The 18,633-nt window shown below is 34.4% G+C and overlaps 3 protein-coding genes across 3 annotated transcripts; all 3 read right to left on the bottom strand.

Moving 5' to 3' along the window:
- On the bottom strand, positions 1–1,638 carry LOC125203850 (paired amphipathic helix protein Sin3-like 3). Its single transcript, XM_048102344.1, has 5 exons — positions 1,558–1,638; positions 831–1,017; positions 571–754; positions 405–503; positions 1–338 (listed from the first exon to the last, which is right to left on the bottom strand). The coding sequence occupies exons 1-5, from the start codon at positions 1,565–1,567 to the stop codon at positions 225–227; spliced, it is 594 nt and encodes a 197-aa protein (XP_047958301.1). The 5' UTR covers positions 1,568–1,638; the 3' UTR covers positions 1–224.
- A 2,075-nt stretch (positions 1,639–3,713) lies between these two features.
- LOC125203641 (paired amphipathic helix protein Sin3-like 2) lies at positions 3,714–4,840 on the bottom strand. The gene is made up of 4 exons (XM_048102033.1): positions 4,567–4,840; positions 4,343–4,430; positions 4,150–4,248; positions 3,714–4,066 (listed from the first exon to the last, which is right to left on the bottom strand). Exons 1-4 carry the CDS (start codon positions 4,722–4,724, stop codon positions 3,998–4,000), a joined length of 414 nt encoding a protein of 137 aa, XP_047957990.1. The 5' UTR covers positions 4,725–4,840; the 3' UTR covers positions 3,714–3,997.
- A 6,142-nt stretch (positions 4,841–10,982) lies between these two features.
- LOC125205645 (ABC transporter B family member 15-like) lies at positions 10,983–16,322 on the bottom strand. The gene is made up of 7 exons (XM_048104703.1): positions 15,795–16,322; positions 15,486–15,540; positions 15,200–15,378; positions 14,612–15,069; positions 13,955–14,495; positions 12,649–13,557; positions 10,983–12,561 (listed from the first exon to the last, which is right to left on the bottom strand). The coding sequence occupies exons 1-7, from the start codon at positions 16,041–16,043 to the stop codon at positions 11,191–11,193; spliced, it is 3,762 nt and encodes a 1,253-aa protein (XP_047960660.1). The 5' UTR covers positions 16,044–16,322; the 3' UTR covers positions 10,983–11,190.
- Between the last annotated feature and the right edge of the window lie 2,311 nt (positions 16,323–18,633).

Genomic DNA, 18,633 nt, shown 5'->3' with positions numbered 1-18,633 from the left:
TTGAGTCTTGTGAGCCCATTACTATCTGTATAAGGAGTTTGCCTGTACACATAAACCATGTACAAAAACATTACAGATCACTTGGGCATCCAGTACAAAAAGTCATCCAGAACAAGGAATCAACACATCATCCATCAATTCACTACTACTCCAAAAATTGGAAGAAATATTCTGCATATTGATCTCAAACAAGAACATTTATTAAAAGAAAAAAGCAGCCTAACTTAATTATGTGAATAATGAGCACCCCTCTCTGAAGCATATGCCGCAGCAGTAACAGGGAGAAATCTGGTAAACTCATCGAGAAGATCGACATGATCACCAATAAGTGTTGCAACCTGCAAGCAATTAATTAAAACCCGAACAATAAAAAAAAAAACAGATTAATTCCGGGAGATGAATACCTCTTGGTAGACCTCAGTTATCCCCCTGTGTTCGTCTCGGTACATCTCCAAGATGTCTAGGAAAGATTTATAAACACTATCATCATTTTGAAACCGTTTCTGCAGGTAAAGAAAACACGTCAAACAAACAAATAAACACAGAAAATGTTGTTATCAAAGACTTCACCTTAACTTTATTCACAAAACTGAAAGCAGCATCAAACTCAAGTGTCCTTTTTGGTGGAGCCTCATCTTCTCCAGTGAGGCTAATTTCACAGCCCTTTGGCAAGAATGTATTAAATCCTTGGATTAAATTAGGGTGTCCTTTAAACAACTCCTTCACACTCCCAATCACGCCAGCAACATCAATCCTGTATGTTAACAGAGTTGTTACGAAATGGCACATTCACTTCTCAAACACAAACACACCAACAAAAATCTGCTTACCTTTGAGCCTTGAAATCTTTCATGACGTCAAGGAACCTAATGTACTTTTCCCCTTCATCTCCGAACACATCCTTAACTTGCTTAAGATAAGTTAAGGCGTCACCCTTGGTTCGCTTTTGTGTACTACCACCACCACCAAAGAATTCGAAATATAGAATTCTGTCAGACAGAATTCTGATGGATTCTTCTGCTTCCCCTCACCAACAAGAATTAGAGCAAAATTAAATAATTTGTAATGAAGTTTATGTGAGAGAGGCCACTCCAGTTTTTATAATTGATGGGCTATGAATTGTGTTCTTCACATAAATATCATCATTTGACAATCCAATTACTAATGTATATGGTACTTATCCGATGTTGGTTGTTTGGATAATAAATGTGACAAGGTTGATTCCAAATTTTTGTTACTATATTATATGAACAAATCACTACGAAACATTGATAGCTACTTTTAAAGATAACTGTAATTAAATTTTGATTCTTGCACATGATGTAAAATTTATGTTTGCCAAATACATAAATCGTCCATTGTTATATACAGTCAATTGCCTCCAAATTAATACTAGGATGGATGTATTATTTCGGTAAATGAATGAAAAATTACAAGATGACAAGAGGAACATAACTATAGAAGAGAAGCAATGAAGGAGGAGCATAAATGAATGAAAAATTATAAAGTTGTCTATGATGATAAAACAAGAATAATGAAGGAGATGTAAAAGCATACCTTGATCCATGACGAATTGATGAGATTGCTTATAGCACTATGATCTTCTAGAGCCTTTCTTCACAATATGTTGTAGAGATGATACATAAATATCAAATTGTTCTTGTAGGACCATAACCCTATTTTATATTTATATAAAATATAAGATCTTTTATTTTCTATATTAGGTGCTTCAACAAATAGAAAAATGTCATATGGTACCCACGCTTGATTCCATAACAAACTAAATATACTTTTAACTCAAATATTTACTGAACACTTGATTCCATAACAAACTAAATATACTTTTAACTCAGATTTTAATATATACTGAATCACTTTAATTAGTGAACTGAAAAATAATCATACAATTTTAAATTAGTCACTATGAATAATTCGCCAGTATATGATTAAGTGAATTAGTCACGATGCATTAATTCGCCAAAAATTATTGAATATCCTTCCCAAATCTTTAGAAGTTAAAAAGGTTGCACAAAACTTCTACTATAATCTCGTTGGTTCGAATGAAAGGAAATTATTTCAAGATCGCGATAAAGGTAAAATATGCACATATATATGGTATACACGGAAATTATTCCCAAATATGTTTACATTTTAAAAAGAATAATGCTTAATAAGGTGAATTATACGCGGAAAAGATTAAATTATTTTAGTTTTAAAACCAACGATTCTTTTAATATATTGCTAGTACAATTTAAAACTAATTTGTTTATTTCAATTATTGAATATGATCTAATCATTACGATTGATAAAGTATTGAATAATCATATATTATGAACATATTCAATATGTATATAGTTCTTATAATTCTTATTTAGTTGTTTTGATTTGATTTATTTTCGTAGTGATTAAGATTTGATTTGCTTTCATAGTTTATATGAAATCTTTTTGTTCCACACATCCGATACAACCGATTTCTTCCAATCTTTCTCAATTCACGCCAATCATCTCTATTTGTGCTCTACCAATCAATAGTGAAGATAAACTCAGAACAATTTATCTTACATATATATAAAACATATTTTAAAAAAACTGGTAAAACAAAATTTTATTTGCAAATTAAAAGGTTTAATTAATTGATAAGAGTTTTTTTTATATATATAAATTACAGATTCAAGTGTTTATCAAGTTCGACTCACTCGTATTTCAATAAATAATATTGATAACTAAATAGTACTAAAATATAGTAACATTTAATACGTGGATCATATTGATTTCGTATACACTAACAAACATTTATTGGACTCCAATCCAAACCACTTTCCATGAGTCTACATAGAATTAAGTAGTCGAAATATATATAACATGATAACACAAACTCAAAATTAATCATTTTTATTCAAGTAAACAATGGAATAACTTGAATTACTTTTTTTGTCAATTCCCTATAGCTTACTCCTATGTACGAGACGTTTAATTTTGTTAATAGTCTACTTCGATTGAGTTTTGTGAGCCCATTACTATCTGTATGAGGAGCTAGATTGAAAATAAATATTACTAGTATCCTTCAAAAGAATTAGTTATTTGATCAACTTGTTGCAAAGTTTGTTACTCCATACTTATTTTAAATTATTGTATAGGCATAAGATAAGGCCTTAGTATAAAATTACTTTGCATACAAGCTCCATCATTTTAATACAGTTTATTCTTTGTTAGAAACTAGATACATGTGGCCTAAAATCACAATTATATTTAATTCTTAAGTTGGCTAATAAATACTACTACTACTACTATTAATAAGCTATAGTTAGGGGCTACAACTTCCCAGGACAAACACCAATGAAGCAGGTTAGTATTATAGTACTAGTAGTATAATTCCATAAGCAACAAACAGAAATTTCAAAGAGAAAAACGTAGCTCCGTTCGATGCCACGGAATTGAGCTAGTAGAATTGGAATTTAAGGCTTCAATTCCAATGCTTGGTAGTACAAAATATTTAGATTTGAAAATGAAGTACAATTTCAAATTAACCCAATTTCACAACTTGATTTCATATCAAAAATAGATAATTGAAATTCCAAATAATTAAAATAGGACATTTTCACACATATACACACATTGGACACACTTCACATAAAATTAACAAATAATCAACACATCATCCATTAATTCCACTACTACTCCAAAAATTGGAAGAAAATGTTTGCATATTGATCTCAGACAAGAACATCTATTTAATTAAAAAAAAAGCATCAACTTAATTATGTGAACATCTCAGAAGGCTAATGAGCCAGAATTACACCCCTCTCTAGGGGCGTAGCCAGAAAATAATTTTATGAATTGTAATAAAGGGACATTTAGTAAAGAAGTTAATTATATTTGGAAATTTGTACCAAAATTTAGAAGGATTTGTGGGGTGAGGAGGAGCAATTGCCCCATCTAAACAAAGGGTAGATACGCCTCTGCCCCTCTCTGAAGCATGAGATGCCGGAGCAGTAGCTCAAGTATCGGGAAGAAATCTGGTAAACTCATCGAGAAGATCGGCATGACCATCAAAAAGCATTGCAACCTGCAAGCAATTAATCAAACCCCTATCTAATTAAAAAGGACCAAAAAAAAAAAAAAAACAGATTGATTCCGGGAGATGAATACCTCTTGGTAGAACTCAGCTATCCCCCTGTGTTCCTCTCGGTGCATCTTCAAGATGTCTAGGAAAGATTCATAGACATGACCATCAGTTTGAAACCGTTTCTGCAGGTAAAGAAAACATACGTATTGTGAATTAATGAACGCCCTCGTCAAGCAAACAAATTCAGAAAAATGTTGTTCATATCAAAGACTCCACCTTAATTTTATTCACAAAACTGAGAGCCTCATCAAACGTCCGTTTTGTTGGAGCCTCGTCTTCTCCAATGAGGGTGATTTCACAGCCCCTAGGCAAGAATGTATTAAATCCGGGGATTAATTCAGGGTGTCCTTTAAACAACTGCTTCACACTCCTATAAGTTAACAGAGTTGTCGGGAAATGGCACGTTCACTTCTCAAGTACACCAAGAAAAATCTGCTTACCTTTGAGACTTGAAATCATTCAAGACGTCAAGGAACCTGTCATACTTATCCCTTTGGCCTTGGAACATTATCTTAACTTGCTTAAGATAACTCAAGGCGTCATCCGTAGTTAGCTTTTGTGTACTAACACCACCGAAGACGAAGAAAAACAGCAGCATCTGAATTCTGGTGGATTCTTCTCCTGCAGCTTCAAAATTTCCCCTTACCAACGATAATTAGTTGCGAGAACGTCCAAAAATGTAAAAATTTTGAGAGGAAAATTGAAAATTTTGTAATGAATGAATTTTATGTGAGAAGGTCATACCTCTCCAGTTTTTTATATTCATGGTAATTTCTAACTCTTTTTAGGCTTAGCAGTTATGGAAAATTGAAAATTTTGTAATGAATGAATTTTATGTGAGAAGGTCATACCCCTCCTGTTTGTTTTTTATATTCATAGTAATTTCTAACACTTTTAGGGTCTGTTTGGTTTGTCGGATAGGTCAAGTTAGAGGATTTTATCTAAATATTACAGGTGTTTGGTTTGTCATGAACCGTTTACGACGAGCCTGTTGAACGGGCTGAAGCCCAATTAAAAAATGCTGATAACAACCTATACCGTATCTTGTGGACGTGCACTCGATAGAGGCTGTTCCGCATCAGGCAATTTAATTATTGTCGGTAATTACAAGTTTGCCCTGACATCAGGTTTGCAAAAATTTCAATTCATTCCACAAGTTTCAAATTTGGGAAATTCTATCTCTATGTTCATCCTCCAAAAAACTAATCTCTCTCTACATTCTTCCTACGCCGGCGGTGAGGGGACGAAATCCAGCACACGATTCTCGAAGGTAATTTCCTATCACAAACACGAATACACGCTGTTGGGTATTTGCTTGTGTGTGTCGGACTTAATTTGAGGACTTAGCAGTTATGGATTTTGAGTTAAATAGTTTAAATGATGGGCTTTATGAGGTCCAATTTGTCTATAATACATTTATATAATTATTAAATTAATATTTTGATTTTTAAATGATGGGCTTTATGAGATCCAATTTGTCTATAACACATTTATATAGAAATTAAATTAATACCTTCCATACATCACATCTATAATTAAACTGTAATTACTTAATTAAGAATAACGCAATCAATGATAAAGCAAAAACAAAATTGATGAAAAAGCAAAAAAAAAAAAATGATACTTTTTCGTATTCTAATAAAATTGATACTTTTTGTATTCTAGGTTATCAGCATTAGCGTTTTTAATTATCTATAATTAATTAATTAACAATAGCATAACTAATGAAAAAGCAAAAAATACTTTTTCGTTCACAATATCTTTTTTTTTTAAATCTGGTACAGTGAACTCTTTTGCATATGATCGAGTTATAGTTATATGTAACAAGCTTACTTCCAAATTTTTGTCTATCGTATCACATTATTGTTCTTGTCATTGGAAATCATCATGGGATAACTACTTTTAAAGATTTAAACTTTCATTAAATTTAGATTTAATTCTGGGATGGGTACATTATTTGAATAGATGAATGAAAAATTAAATAAAGTTATATACGATGATTAAACAAAAATAACAAATAAGGAAGATAAACTATAGAGGAGAAGGAAAGAAGGAGCATAAACTACAAGCATACCTTGATCCATAAGGAATCGGGCTTGCTTTATAGCTATTATGATCTTCTAAAAAGTTTGAGAATGATGAGATCTTCTAGACAATCAGAGACTTCTTTAAACAATCAGAGACCAATGGATTGCTTGATAGGATCTTGGGATCTTCTAGACAACTTTTCACAATACGTTGTAGAGAGAATACATAAATATCAAATCGTGCGTTCTTCTAACGTTCGGGTCTACAACCATCTTATATTTATACTATAAAATATAGGGAAATGCTATGTGGCCACATTATGGTCAGTCATAAACTGGTTTCATTGCAAAAAAAATCGATTTTTTAATAAGTTCTGGTTCAGTGCAAATTACTCTTACTTTTATACCCCTGTATTATTTTCCCACCTGCCTTTTGACATAGAGGCGCTTCTTTTACATTTTCATTCTCTCTCATCCTTTCTCTCTCATCAATTCCTTTCATTCTCTCTCATCCCTTTCCTCCCTTCAATTCCCTCCCTCGCATTCCTTCCCTCTCAACTCTTCTTTTTGTACTTTTAAATTTTTTTGTTGTCTAAAAATTTTAAATAGATTGTGTAAAAGTTTTTGAAATTATCAAGTGTTTTACATTTATTTTCAGATTATGTAAAAACAAAAATTGGATATATTTTAGGATAAGAAGTAGGAAATGTATATGTGTTTTAGTAAATGTCTAAATGAGTTTATTATTTTTTTTTTTGTTTTTTGTTTCATTTCTCCTTGTGCCCATCTTATAGTAGTATCATCTTCCGTGGATATTGGATTCAAAGCTGAATATACGCTTTCGAACAAACAAACAAAAAAATTTATTAAACTCTTGGGCATAATTTAAAGAAAAACAAATGCTCAAGCTTATAATTTAGCACTAACTTAATCCATAAATTCCAATTAGAATGAATTTATTTTCAGCACATTGAGTATAAGATAATTTGAATCAAATATCAAAATATTCCCAATTGATCAATTGGATATAAAATGCAATTAAAATCCCATATTTACTTTAGGATCAAAGATCAATTAAAATGAGTGTATCAAATTAATCTAATATTTGATCGAGTTATTGAGTAGATAAATTGAAAACTCAATTGATTTAAATCTAAAATTTGGTTCAATTAACCTTAACATTCAATTGATTGATTTTATTTTATCAAACTAAATACCCAATTGCTATAATTGGATATAAAATAACTTGAATCAAATCTAAATACCCATTTAATTTAATGTTTAACTTATTCAGTTAAATCTAATATGGGGTACTAAACTTAATTGTTTAATTGAATAGACAACTTAACTTTCACCCAACTATATTTGATTAGTAAGGAAATTTGAATGTTGTTAGTTTAATTATAAGAATTTATATAGATCAACTATTAAATAAGAATTTGAATGTGATTAAGTTCTCTATCATTACAAAACTAATAGATTAACCGTTCAATTATTTTCATCTAACAATTAGTAAAAAATTAATAATGAAATTAAAGTTTGATTAAGTTATAATATAAATGTGCTTAAATTGTAATATCATAAGATGGTCAGATTAATTATTGAAATTTTCTTGCCCAATAATTGAATTTAATAAATTTTTTAATGCGGACCAGATCTATATCGCATCATATATTATAGATATACTAGTGATTATTTTCATCCATCTATTTAAATTGTTATAGAAATTCTAATGACATTAGTGCTTGGTTAAATAATATTTTTAACGTGATTAAGATCTAATATCACAAAATAAATAGATCAGTTAGCTAATTATTCTCATCCAACAATTTTATTTTAAAAAGAATTATAATAACATTAGTGTTTTATTAAACAAATCTTTTAATGTACTACTTAAGAGTTAAGACCTAATAAGAAAAGGGGTATATCAAACACTGAATTATTTTCATCCAAATACTGGGTTTGTAAAAAATCCCTAGTGACATTAGTGCTTTACTATTAAATTATTTTATGTGCTTAAGATTATATCACAAAATAGATAGATTAACTAGTGAATTATTTTTATTAAACTATTTGATTCACAAATTGATCCTAATAACATTAGTGTAAATAAATTTTTAATATGGTCAAGATCTAATATCCCAACATAGATACATAAATTAATGAATTATAGTCATCCTACTATTTGATATGTAAAATAAATTCTAATGACATTAGTATTTGAAATAAATAGAATAATGAGTTAATTATTCGCATCCAACCATTTGATTTGTATAAGAAATTTTAATGGAATTAGTGTATGATTAAACAAATCTTTTAGAGTGCTTAAGATCTAATATCATAAAAATAGATAGATCAAATACTGAATTATTTTCATCCAGCTATTTGATTTGCAAAACAAATCTAATGAAATGTTTACTACATAATTTTATATGTTCTTAATATGTAATTTCACAAAATAGGAAGATTGTTTGATTAAATAATTTTTTATTTTGGTCAAATTTAATACTATCAAAACATAGATATATAAACTAATGAATTATTTTCGTTCAATTATTTGATTGGTAAAAGAAATTTTATTGACATTAGTATTTGATTAAATAATTATTTTATGTGATTAAGATATAATATCACAAGATAAATAGAACAGTTAATGAATTATTAAAAGAAATTCTCTTATCACTAATATTTGATTAAGTTGATTTTTATAATATGATTAAATCTCTATAAATATACATATATATAATAGTAGTAATAAAATGAAATATACCAATGAAAAAGAAGTTTTCTCCATATTTATACGCCACCTCTTGTATTAAATGATGATTATATTTTAGAAAATGAATTACTCTAATAGCTATTGTAATGTAATTTGTTTTGTTAATTTTTAATGTTAATAAATATTATCGTCGTGAATGTAAAAGATTTTGTATTGATTTCTAGCTTTGAAACTCTAAAATGTGTAATTAATGCATAACAGCATAACTTTAATTTAAAATTTCAAAACTAAAAAGAGGAGGGGTTCTAATATACTAACCGAAAGTATGGTGGAGGGTTAACAAGTCATTTTAAGTTATCCACTGAGTACAATTTATATTTTAATATATAATTAATACTTCAATTTACTAATATAACCTTGTGTGGCCGGTGGCCATTTAGCATCACTCTAAAATATAATATCTTTTTTTCCCCAAATCTTTAGAAGTTAAAAAGGTTGCACAAAACTTCATCTATAATGTCGTTGATTCGAATAAAAGGAAATTAATCAATTATTTCAAGATCACGAAAAAAAGGTAAAATATGCACATATTTACATTTTAAAAAGAATAATGCTTGTTTAAAAGAAAGGTGAAGTTAGTATATGGTATATACGGAAACAAATTAGACTGCTATTAGTTTAATAACCAACGAATTTTTTTAAATAAATTACAATTTTAAACTAATTTGTTTATTTCAATTATTGGTATGAAATAGTCATTGCGATTTGATAAAGTATTGAATAATCCTATATTATGAACATAATTCAATGTATACATCACTCTATTTATGTTGCATATATCGATAAAAGTTTGAATAAGTTATAGTACAAATTTTTTTGTATTATTGAAAATAAAGATAAAATGTGGTATTATTTAAAAAACTTGATAAAACAAAACTTTATTTGCAAATTAAAAGGCTCAATTAATTGATAAGATCTTTTTTCGAAGTGTTTATCAAGTGCGACTGATCTTGTAATTCAATAAATAATATTGATACCTAATAGTAGCAGAAAATATAGGACAAATGTTGTGGCTGATCTGCACCATAAGATTGAAAATGATGTGATATTTCACCTTTAAATATTGGAAAAATAAACGTATAATCACATGGTCCATATAATCACATTGCATACTTGGGGAATATCATTATTCGTTAATATTTTCAGAAAGGAAAAAGCATCTTTTATATTTATAAGTAAGATTCGAAAATTGGACTCCCAAATCATTAACTAAATGATCATCTTTTATATTTATAAGAAAGATTCGAAAATTGGACTCTCAAATCATTAACTAAATGATATGATCATGAAAATATTTAAAAAAAATTACTTGTGAAGAAACAAATATCATCTTTCGTTTATGTTATGCACGGTGCACTTCGTAGTTTGTGTTGCTATCGAATTGATTGAACAACTCTTACTTATTTAGTAAGTATTTCACATGGTCTTTAAATTTTTAAGTAATTTTTATATATATTTGTATCGATACAAAGTATATGACACTTAGCACTAATATGAAATATTTAATTTGAGTGATATGATAGATCAATAAAATATAAATTGAAGTATTTGAAATATAAAAGTATTAAAAATAACTCAAAATTAATCAATTCATTAAAATAAACATTAGACTAATTACTTGAATTATTTTTGTCAATTCATCAAACTCTTCTCTCTAGATTAGTTATTAATAGCGTCCTCCTTTTTATGAGACGTTTTAATTTTATTAATAATCTATTTGGGTTGTGACTTGTGAGCCCATTGCTATGAGCTAGTTTGAAATAAATATTAGCTGCAATGCAAAATGTGCCTGAAACGGTAGAATAGGAAATACTAGTAGTAATATATAATGCCAAAGGTCGGGTTAGAATCTATCATAGCTCGATTTTAAATTTATATTCACTTACCTGCAAAACTTAAAAAGAAATTAATTTATTTGAATAATTTGGTGCGAAGTTCGTTATATATTTTCAATTATTGTATAGGAGGACTATTATAAGACCTTATTGATCTTTTTAATCCAGTTTTCTTTGTTAGAAAGCAATTAATTCCAAAGCTACAAACAGAAAAATAAAGAAAAACTCTTTTTAAGCTTTCCTTTCTTAATTTGTCTGTACATGTACACATAACATGTGCAAAAACATTGCAGATTAATTGAGCGAGGAAATTAACACAGCCTCCATCAATTCCACTGCTCCTCCAAAAATGGAAGAAAAAGTCTGCATATTAATCTCAGACAAAGAAACATTTATTTAACAAAAAAAAAAGGCAGCATCAACTTAATTATGTGAATATCTCTGTAGGCTAACAAGCGAGTAATACACCCCTCTCTCCCCCTTCCCTATCAACGCCGCGTGCGTCCCCTTCTCCACCACCTTCCCCTTCTCCACCACCGCGATCGCGTCGCACCCCTGTATCGTGCTCAGCCTGTGCGCCACCACGATGCTCGTCCTCCCCACCATCACCCTCTCCAGCGCGTCCTGCACCACCTTCTCCGACTGCGTGTCCAGCGCGCTCGTCGCCTCGTCCAGCAGCAGCACCGCCGGGTCCTTCAGTATCGCCCTCGCTATCGCGATCCTCTGCTTCTGCCCCCCCGACAGCTGCAGCCCCCTGTCCCCGCAGAACGTCTCGTACCCGTCCTTCAGCCCCGCGATAAAATCGTGCGCGTTGGCCGCCTTAGCCGCCTCCACCACCTCCGCCTCCCCGACTCCCTCATCCGCCCCGTAAGTTATGTTTTCTCTAATAGTACCCGCGAACAACGTCGGCTCCTGACTCACCAGCGCCACGTGTTTCCTCAGCGACCGCAGATCATACGTCTTTATATCTCGGCCGTCTATTTTCACCGCACCCTTTAAAGGATCATAGAATCTCTCAATCAGGCCTATGATAGTCGACTTCCCCGAACCACTCTGCCCCACTAAAGCAGTGGACCTCCCTGCCTCGATGCTCAACGAGAAGCCTCGGAAGATCATCGTGTCCGGCCTGGCCGGATACGCGAAATCAACGTCCTCAATCTCAACGCGACCGATGAGCTTCCCGGGCTTCAAGCCATCGGGATCCTCGGGCTCAATCAACGAGTACCTATCCAAAACAGTAAACACGGATCCGACTGCATCAGCTCCTTTAGCTAGATCATTCGTCATCGTCCCTGCATCCGCGATCACTCTCCCGGTGCTCACCAAAATCATGAACGTCTGAAACAGCGCCTTTGCGGTGATGAAGCCTTCGTCTATGAGTTTCCCGCCATACCAGAAATCCAGAGCCCAGGTGCATGTCATGAGGCTCTGAGACGTCCCTAGCCCGATCCCCGCGAACCAGGACTGGCGTATGCTCTCCTTCCGCGGGCCTCGTTGCGCGTGTTCCAGCATTTTGAGTATCCGGGCTTGGGACGAGAAGGCTGCCACGGTTCTGAGATTGGACACTGCTTCTGCTGCGAGCTTGCTGCTCTCTTCTTGAGCTTTGATTGCTTGTTTTGACATGTTCTTGAGTAGGACACGTTTCAAGTAGTAGCAGATGATGATGAGAGGCTGAACTGCAATCATCACTAATGCGAGCTTCCACGCCACGGCAAGCCCCATTGTGAAAGCTATGGTCACTGCAGAGAATGTCTGTATCAGCAAGGCCATTCTGTCGCCTACGAGCGACCTCACCTTTGTAAACATCGGTCAAATTCTGGTCAGTATTATAAAGTTTGAAAACGAAATATTAAATCACAAAACTGTATGTAACTAACATACCACATTGGCATCCTTGGCGAGTCTGGAGCAGACAGCGCCGGTAGCGTTTTCGTCCTGGTCGAACCACCCGATTTCGAACGTGAGGATCTTCGACAGCATCCTCTCCCGGATCCTCTTGGTCAGGTGCTCCCCCATCGCGGCGAAGTTGTAGTGTTGCAAGATGTTGACGAGCATGGAGAAGACGGCTAGGCCGGCGAAGCAAAGGGCGTATATCTTCGTCTGTCTCTTGATCTCACGGTGATCCTTTTCGAAATAGACCGAGATCATCGACCCCATCGCATAGGCGTAGAGTGGTTGGATCGCACCGAAGAGTATCGCGCCTATGCAGCCCATTGTCGCCTGCCTCCACTCGGGCATGTTCATAGCAAGTAGCCTTTTAAAAGAAGGTGGGCGGAACACTTGCTCGCGCGGCTCATCAACTTGGTGCGGTCGGGTTGGCGCGACCGAGTTGGCCGAGCTGGTCCTGCTTGCTAACGACAGCCTTCTGCTGCTCGTGTTGTGGATGTCATTGTTGGAGACAGTGATGGAACCTGGCATTGTGGAAGTAGGGACGATGGCCGGGTGGTGGTGGTCGTCCCTCTCGGTTTGTTGGAGGCGGACGAGGGACGTGTAGAGGCCGTGCTCGTCTTCTATGAGGTCTTCGTGCGACCCGATCTCCATCACCTGGCCTTTCTGCACCACCGCGATGAGGTCCGCGTTGCGGATGGTGGAGAGGCGGTGGGCGATGGTGATGGTCGTGCGCCCCACGGCCGCCTTGTCGAGGGCTTCCTGCACCACACGCTCGGACTCCGAGTCCAGAGCGCTGGTGGCCTCATCCAGAAGGAGGATTTTGGGGGCTTTAATTATGGCTCTGGCTATGGCTATCCTCTGCTTTTGTCCTCCAGACATTTGCACACCTCTCTCTCCAACCTGAATTTAGACAGAGAAAATATTTCATGAAAATGACCAAGATTAATTTACCTGAGTATACTTGTTCCAAGTTATGCAAACAGTTAGTCAACTAGGCAAATAAATATCTAAGTTCTAGAACATTACATCAGTTAATACGTTGGATAATAACTATATTAAATTGAAGAATGTCTACACATCATTATCCATTAATATTGCATTAGCATATATAGCCAAGTTGCTATCTTGATGCATCCACTTGTCGTTAAGTAATAAATTTGTTTTTTTTACTATAAGGGAAGAGAAAGTAACATACATGTATGGTTTGCTCAGTGACAGTAATAAAAATTTAGTGGTTTAGACATATTGTCACGTAGTGTGTCTAATCAATCATATGCAGAAAAAAAACGATATTTACCTGCGTATCGTAGCCTTGAGGCAGGCTCGTGATGAAGTTATGAGCATTGGAAGCTTTAGCAGCCTCAATAACCTCTTCCATGGATGCATCTTCCTTCCCAAACAGAATGTTCTCCTTAATGGTGGTAGCAAAAAGAGCCGGCTCCTGACTAACCAACCCCATTTGCAACCTCAGCCACTTTAGCTGCAGCTTATCAATCGCCACTCCATCGAAGAGGATCTCGCCCCCGACCGGGTCATAGAACCTCTGCAGCAGAGCGATCACGGTAGACTTCCCCGAACCACTTCCCCCAACCAACGCCACCGTCTTCCCTGCAGGAACCCTGAGGTTGAAATCCTCAAAGATTATGCTCTCTGGCCTCGAAGGGTACGCGAAAGCGACATGTCTGAACTCAACTTCTCCAGACACATTCTCCAGCATCTGCCCCTCCATGCTGTCCGAATCTATCTTGGGCACTCTCTTGATCACCTCCCTCACCCTCTCCGCAGCCGCACTTGCCTCCGAGAAGTACTTGAGATTCGACAGCCCCGAGCCTAGCGACCTGTCCAATTAAAAAACATCATATTAAAATTCAAAACCAACACAAAAGCCAGCGTTAAATTTTTGCCAAAAATTCAAAAATAGAAATGACTCAACCGAAGAGAATAAGATTCTTACAATCCACCAATAGCAATGGCGGCTCCAACAGCAAAGACAGTTCCGCCTTGAGCATTGTGGTACATGACAAGCCTACTCCCATAGTAAGACATGAATGACCATATGGCAAAAACGACGCCGTTACTACCAATGGCGAGACCCTTAGCCAGACCCTGCCTGAGTCCGAGGCTAACGGTCCCCTGCAGGGCGGCAGAGTAGGACGCAATAGTCCTACTCTCGCCAACAAAAGAGTAGACGGTGCGGACAGAGGAGAGTGCCTGCTCCACGATCACGTTCGCCTTGCTGTACTCGTCCCTTATCTTCCTTGCAATGCTCATCAGCGCCCGCCCGTACATCAGCCCCGGGATCACTAGCAGAATGATGAACGGGAACCCCACGATCGCTAGCCTCCACAGCATTATGAATGCTGCCACGTACGATCCCAGGAAGGTCGATAGGTTCATCACAAAAACCGGAACCTGTTTGTTTGTTTTTTTTAAATCAACATTAGTATAATATTGTCCATTTTATTTTGGTGTACTTTCCAAGAAAATCTCAGTTGGATAAACATTTATATATAGCTTGCAACTCTACTTATTTTTAACGGACCTTCTCACTGATGGAATCTTGGATGACTAGGCTGTCGCTGGAGACGCTCTCGATGACCTCGGCCGTGCTGGTGACGTGGATGTCGAAGTAGCCGACATCTTGCCTCATTACAGCTTTTAGGTACCTAGTTCTTAGACGTGAAGCTTGTCTCTCTGCTGTTCTTGTCCAGCAATATCCCTCTAAACAAATATAAGCATAATTAAATCAAAGTCAAATTCTATGCTACCTGTATATATAGTATATTCTATAGTATTATTAACATTTGAAAAATTGAAATTTCACCTACCCAGAAAGCAAGCTACCCATTGCACGCAAGCCATGTAGCAAAGAACCAACGCATTCTGAAAGAGATAAACCAGAAAAAAACAAATGTTTAGTTAGATATGAAAATTCAATAAAATAGGAAAAATAAAAGGAATTCTTGCATAGTTTCGAGAATCGGATAAAAATAAAATATGACTCGCAATTAAGTCCTGGACTGACGTAGCTATTAAGGATGCCATAAATAGGCCTGGTTAATTTATTTATTAGTAAAATTAAAGTTTTTAAAAAAGGGAAAAATGGGGCATTGGCGATGGAGAAGAAAGAAACTGACCTTGTTGATGGAGTGGGTGAAGTTTTCCGAGAGAGAGAGCTGGGAAGTGCCGAAGCTGTTCATGAGCTTGCTTGTGACTAAGAGCATGACAGGCATGGAGACTCCGTCGCCGATTGCGCCCAGCAAACCCAATCCCATCAACGCCATGTCGTATTTATCGGCATGCATGAATATCGACTTGAAAGAGATGACTGCGCTGCTCTTTTTCTTCTTCCTCCTCTTCATCTCCTCCATATCTGAACTAACCATTGCTTCTTCTTCTTATTTCTCCTTTTACCCCTCACACAATTCTGAAAGGCTTGGCTTCCTTATTTGAGTGTGTGTGTGTGTGTGTGTGTGTGTGTGTTTTGTTGTTTTAGAGAGAGAGAGAGAGAGAGAGAGAGAGAGAGAGAGAGAAATGATTCAACCCAACCTTGGGATGCCAATGAATGGGTATGTGAGTGTTTGTGTGTGTATGCATATATATATACACTCAGAGAGAGAGAGAGAGAGAGAGAGAATTGTGTGCTGATTTTGTGTTGCTGTTTTGATGTTTTCTAAGAGAGGGTATGGACATGGGGAATTTGATGTAATTTATAATGTTAAAAAAGTGGTGAAATTTAGTATGGGATTATTGATTTAATTTTAAATAGGAGAAAATTGAAGTTCAGTGAACCTTGTGTTTTTACATGAGAGGAGGAAGGGGGGGTTGACTTAAGATTTAATAAGCGTCACTAATGACGCCGGTACAGCAGTTGATCACGGGTGATCAATCGTTTGCCACCAAATAGAATATTAATGGATTAAAGTTGACATGTATTTGTTTATGATTGCCGCAAAAATATGAGGAACGTGTAGCTAGTTTGCTAATAAATTCTGTGTTATGTGGAGAAGCCTGTATTAACATTATTTAGTGAAATTTGATAGCAGGTTCTGATCACACCCTCGACCGGCGTCGACACTAGTGGTTCCAACCGATGATGCGGGTCGAAGTTGAACTTGGAACCGAGAAGGAGTCGTTCGATTGGATAAAATATGGCAAAGCGTGAAGACAATGCTCACACAACAATTGATAAGTCAAAAGGGAGCATAATAGTAAAAATTTTCAAACTATACAATATGTCTCAAATGAACGAGGAACAATTGGACTTGCATGCCAAACTTCTGAAATATTTTGAAGTGTTTTAAGTTGGCTATAATTTTAGACTTTTAATTATGCAATCTTGGAATTTTAATTATAAATTTATAATTATTTGTATAGAGATTTAATCAAGATATATAACTATACACAAAACGTATAGGAGTAGTAATGCTGCAATTATGTGAATTTAGTATTTACATGACGTATACTTAAAGGTTGTCAAAAATGGCAAAAATATTTACGACCAAGAAAATCCCATAACCTTTAACTTTATAGTACGTCAAAGGTGGGTCAAAAATGACAACTTTTTACAGCGACGAAAAACCCGTAACCTTAATATACACGATAACACAAATAAATTTAATACAGTAATAATTTTCGCTTTTAGCTAAGGAGTATATATGCACAAATAGTAATATAAAAGAACAAACAAATACCAGTAATAATTTTCTCTTTTGGGTAAGGAGTACTAATTCGCAACAATATATACACAAACAGTAATAAAAGAACAAACAAATACTATGGTATAAGTACATCATCACTAAAAACTTTCAAGTAGTAATTTATAGTATAGTAGTAATACATTTGGTAACAACATTAAGTTCTAATTTCAAACTAATAATGATTTATATGGTTATGATTTTCATATTGACGATATTAGTTAACAAGAAGTACTACTAATTAAGTGGTATCCAATAGTATATAGTTGCAGATGTGACCATATGATTAGTTTATTGTTTCAAACCTGATAGTAATATCTAGTTTAGAGTCAATTTCATAAAAGTGTAGTAAAATGAATCAATATTTTGATTCATGCGTACAGAATTCCATAGGTACAGCCAAACTGAAAGACTTTTACATTTTAATTATACCAAAATATAGTTTCATAGTCTATATTTTACATCAGACTCTTTATTTTAATACAGATTCTTATAAATCACATATACATGTGTATGTATTTGCATATATGTTGACGCATAGACAGTGCCAGACTAGTGAACAGTTAGTTTAAGCCGACGTATTCTCTTACGTCATTTCTTACGGTGGACTTCGAGCATATTTTTAATCATTTATTTTATTTGGTAAGTAATTTTAAATTAAATGTTTTAATAGTCAAAATAAGTTAACGGTGCAAGCTCAAACAGAAATTATTGCTTTGGGAAGGAACACTACCTTAAATTTGGGTAACGGAAAACTAGGCTGCACCTCCGGTGGAGAGAATCCAGGACAAATGTAATTTTATTATAATAAGACTCCCTCTGTCCCGTAAAAAGATGTCACACTTGTTGGACGATACGAGATTTGAAGAGGTTTTGTTTTGTGTGTTAAATAGAGAGAGAAAATATAATTTTTATATTCATGTGAAAGAGAACTTTTTCTAAATATGGAAATGTGACATCTTTGGACAAACTAAAAAGGAAAGTGTGACATCTTTTGTGGGATGGAGGGAGTACTTTTTTAATCATAAAATTTTTTAGGCACGTAGATTAAGAAATATACTATTTGGATAGTTCTTTCGTTCCATTTTAGTTTTTTTTTTTTTTATAGTCAAGAAGATCAAGAAACGAATGTTTAAGATTAAATAGGAAGAGAAAAAAACGAAATAAAAGAAAAGAATACAGTATGAATACAAATAAAGTTCTTACAAAAAAAATGATTGAATTATGTTAGCTAGAACACCTAAAAATTAATATGATCCAAATTATCATGGGACGAAGA

The sequence above is a fragment of the Salvia hispanica genome, chromosome 2 (assembly GCF_023119035.1).
Source record: "Salvia hispanica cultivar TCC Black 2014 chromosome 2, UniMelb_Shisp_WGS_1.0, whole genome shotgun sequence".
NCBI lineage: Eukaryota > Viridiplantae > Streptophyta > Magnoliopsida > Lamiales > Lamiaceae > Salvia > Salvia hispanica.
Note: the sequence above shows the minus strand (reverse complement) of the source record. Positions and strands in the feature narration are given on the sequence as shown.